The following is a 1,731-nucleotide window of genomic DNA, read 5'->3' as shown; positions in this document are numbered from 1 at the left end:
TCTTCAAAATTTTAGGTTTGGGAGGTTTTCGCGCTCTAGCTCTTATAGTCTCATATTGATGCTGATCAATAATATATATATTTTATTTTATTTTATTTTTTATATCGATCGCGCTCGGTCTCTCTCTCAAACTTACAGCTCTCCGAGCTTTTTGGGAGGCGGCAGGACACGGGCTTTTGGACGAAAAAGGACGAAAAATGTTAAGGCAGGACGGAAGTTCTAGACCCTGAAAACTCTACCTACGTAGTTCTAGACCCTGCATACTCTACCTACTTTGATCATAATGCACGAAGGCAATGGATTCGTTCTTTGTTTAAACTACAGTTATACCATTTCTAAATGTGGAAAGCATAACAAATCCGACACGAATCAGTCGGGTAATAGTTGGATAATTTCAGCCACACCTTTGTTTGTGGATAGTCCACCATTACAGTCCACATCATGAGGGTTCATCTACTGATTTTAGCGGGTAAGAAATCCATCTATGTCTCATCTGGGCTAACAATAACCTACTTCTACTTGTGTACTATTGCTTCAAGTGCTAATACATTTTGTTGCAACTAAAGATGAAATCAAATGTGACAAATTGTGTGATAATAAAAAACCACGTCTTGAATCGTATTGTGCATATGTTCCCCTATATAAATGCTGGAATGTGATACCCACAAAATGTAACGTTGATATGAAGAAATGTTTAAACAGGAAACTTAAAGAACCAGGTGAATATTTCTTTAGATTACACTACTCGAACTTTTTCTGATAAACTGAGAGCCTTACATTTTTGTAAAGAATTATGGTTTTTTTTATATTTTATAACTATTTTATGAAGAGTTTTTATTTGCATACATTATAGATGCGTTCATTAGATTTATTAAAAGCTATAAAGATATAAAGCAAACGTAAGATACTTAAGTTATGGGAAAAAAATAAGCGCTTTCCATTAACAAATGCGTCAATAAATACCAGATTTTAAAAATTGTATAAGTTCTGCCATAGAAATTAAAAATTGTCATCAAACCATTTCTAAGCCCCATATCTTTCATAAAAAGTTTGTATGGATCGAAACTGCAAAATCGTGTCGAGTAGTGTTATCTTATACTTCGGATATATTATATTTTGTTTTTTGACAGACGAAAAATTCTTGAAGGGTCATTGTACAAATCTGAAGAAAAAACCCCTTTGTAAGGTCAGGGAATACAACATATCCTGGAATTTTAATACTGAATAAATAAACTCTTAGTCCAAGCCGAACATTTGCAATAAAGAAAAGCCTTCGTAGAGACGGTTAAATTGTGTTATTAAGACTGTTGTCGTTGGGCTTTTAGGCTTCCTAACTTCCCATTAGCAAAGATATCGATGTGAAGCAAAATCTAAAATTCACATCGCCAAAAAAGCTAGTTTAATGGGTAACATGTATGTACATAAAACCATTCATCATTAATGCAAAACTTTCATTACTATTACTAAAAGAAGAAAAAATGCACTGCAACCTGTAGACGTAGATATGTAAGCAACCAACCAGACAAATAGTTTAATTAAAATGAATCTACAATGAAAAATAGAAATGCCAGTCGTAATCCACTACACAGACAATTGAACGACCGCAGATGCCGCCGTGGACACAGGCTCTCATAAAGGGAGCATATGGAGTACGCCAACGCAAAGGCTCTCATATAGCGAGCCGAGCACTTTCGCGGATCCTGCTCAATACTAGAGGACCAAAGCAAGATA

General features: G+C 35.0%; 1 protein-coding gene across 1 annotated transcript; it reads left to right on the top strand.

Moving 5' to 3' along the window:
- The first annotated feature begins 420 nt into the window (after positions 1–420).
- Positions 421–1,282, top strand: LOC117591589. The gene is made up of 3 exons (XM_034284904.1): positions 421–469; positions 540–719; positions 1,131–1,282. Exons 1-3 carry the CDS (start codon positions 442–444, stop codon positions 1,226–1,228), a joined length of 306 nt encoding a protein of 101 aa, XP_034140795.1. The 5' UTR covers positions 421–441; the 3' UTR covers positions 1,229–1,282.
- The last annotated feature ends 449 nt before the right edge of the window (positions 1,283–1,731 follow it).

The sequence above is a fragment of the Drosophila guanche genome, unplaced genomic scaffold (genome assembly GCF_900245975.1).
Source record: "Drosophila guanche unplaced genomic scaffold, DGUA_6, whole genome shotgun sequence".
Taxonomy (NCBI): domain Eukaryota; kingdom Metazoa; phylum Arthropoda; class Insecta; order Diptera; family Drosophilidae; genus Drosophila; species Drosophila guanche.
This window is presented reverse-complemented; position numbering and strand designations above follow the sequence as displayed.

What these genes read in the sequence shown, in the direction of transcription:
- LOC117591589 (XM_034284904.1), top strand. Translation starts at nt 442, where the DNA reads ATGAGGGTTCATCTACTGATTTTAGCGG. An exon ending in TCATCTACTGATTTTAGCGG is followed by an intron (nt 470 to 539) that starts GTAAGAAATCCA and finishes TATTGCTTCAAG; the next exon opens with TGCTAATACATTTTGTTGCA. An exon ending in CAGGAAACTTAAAGAACCAG is followed by an intron (nt 720 to 1,130) that starts GTGAATATTTCT and finishes GTTTTTTGACAG; the next exon opens with ACGAAAAATTCTTGAAGGGT.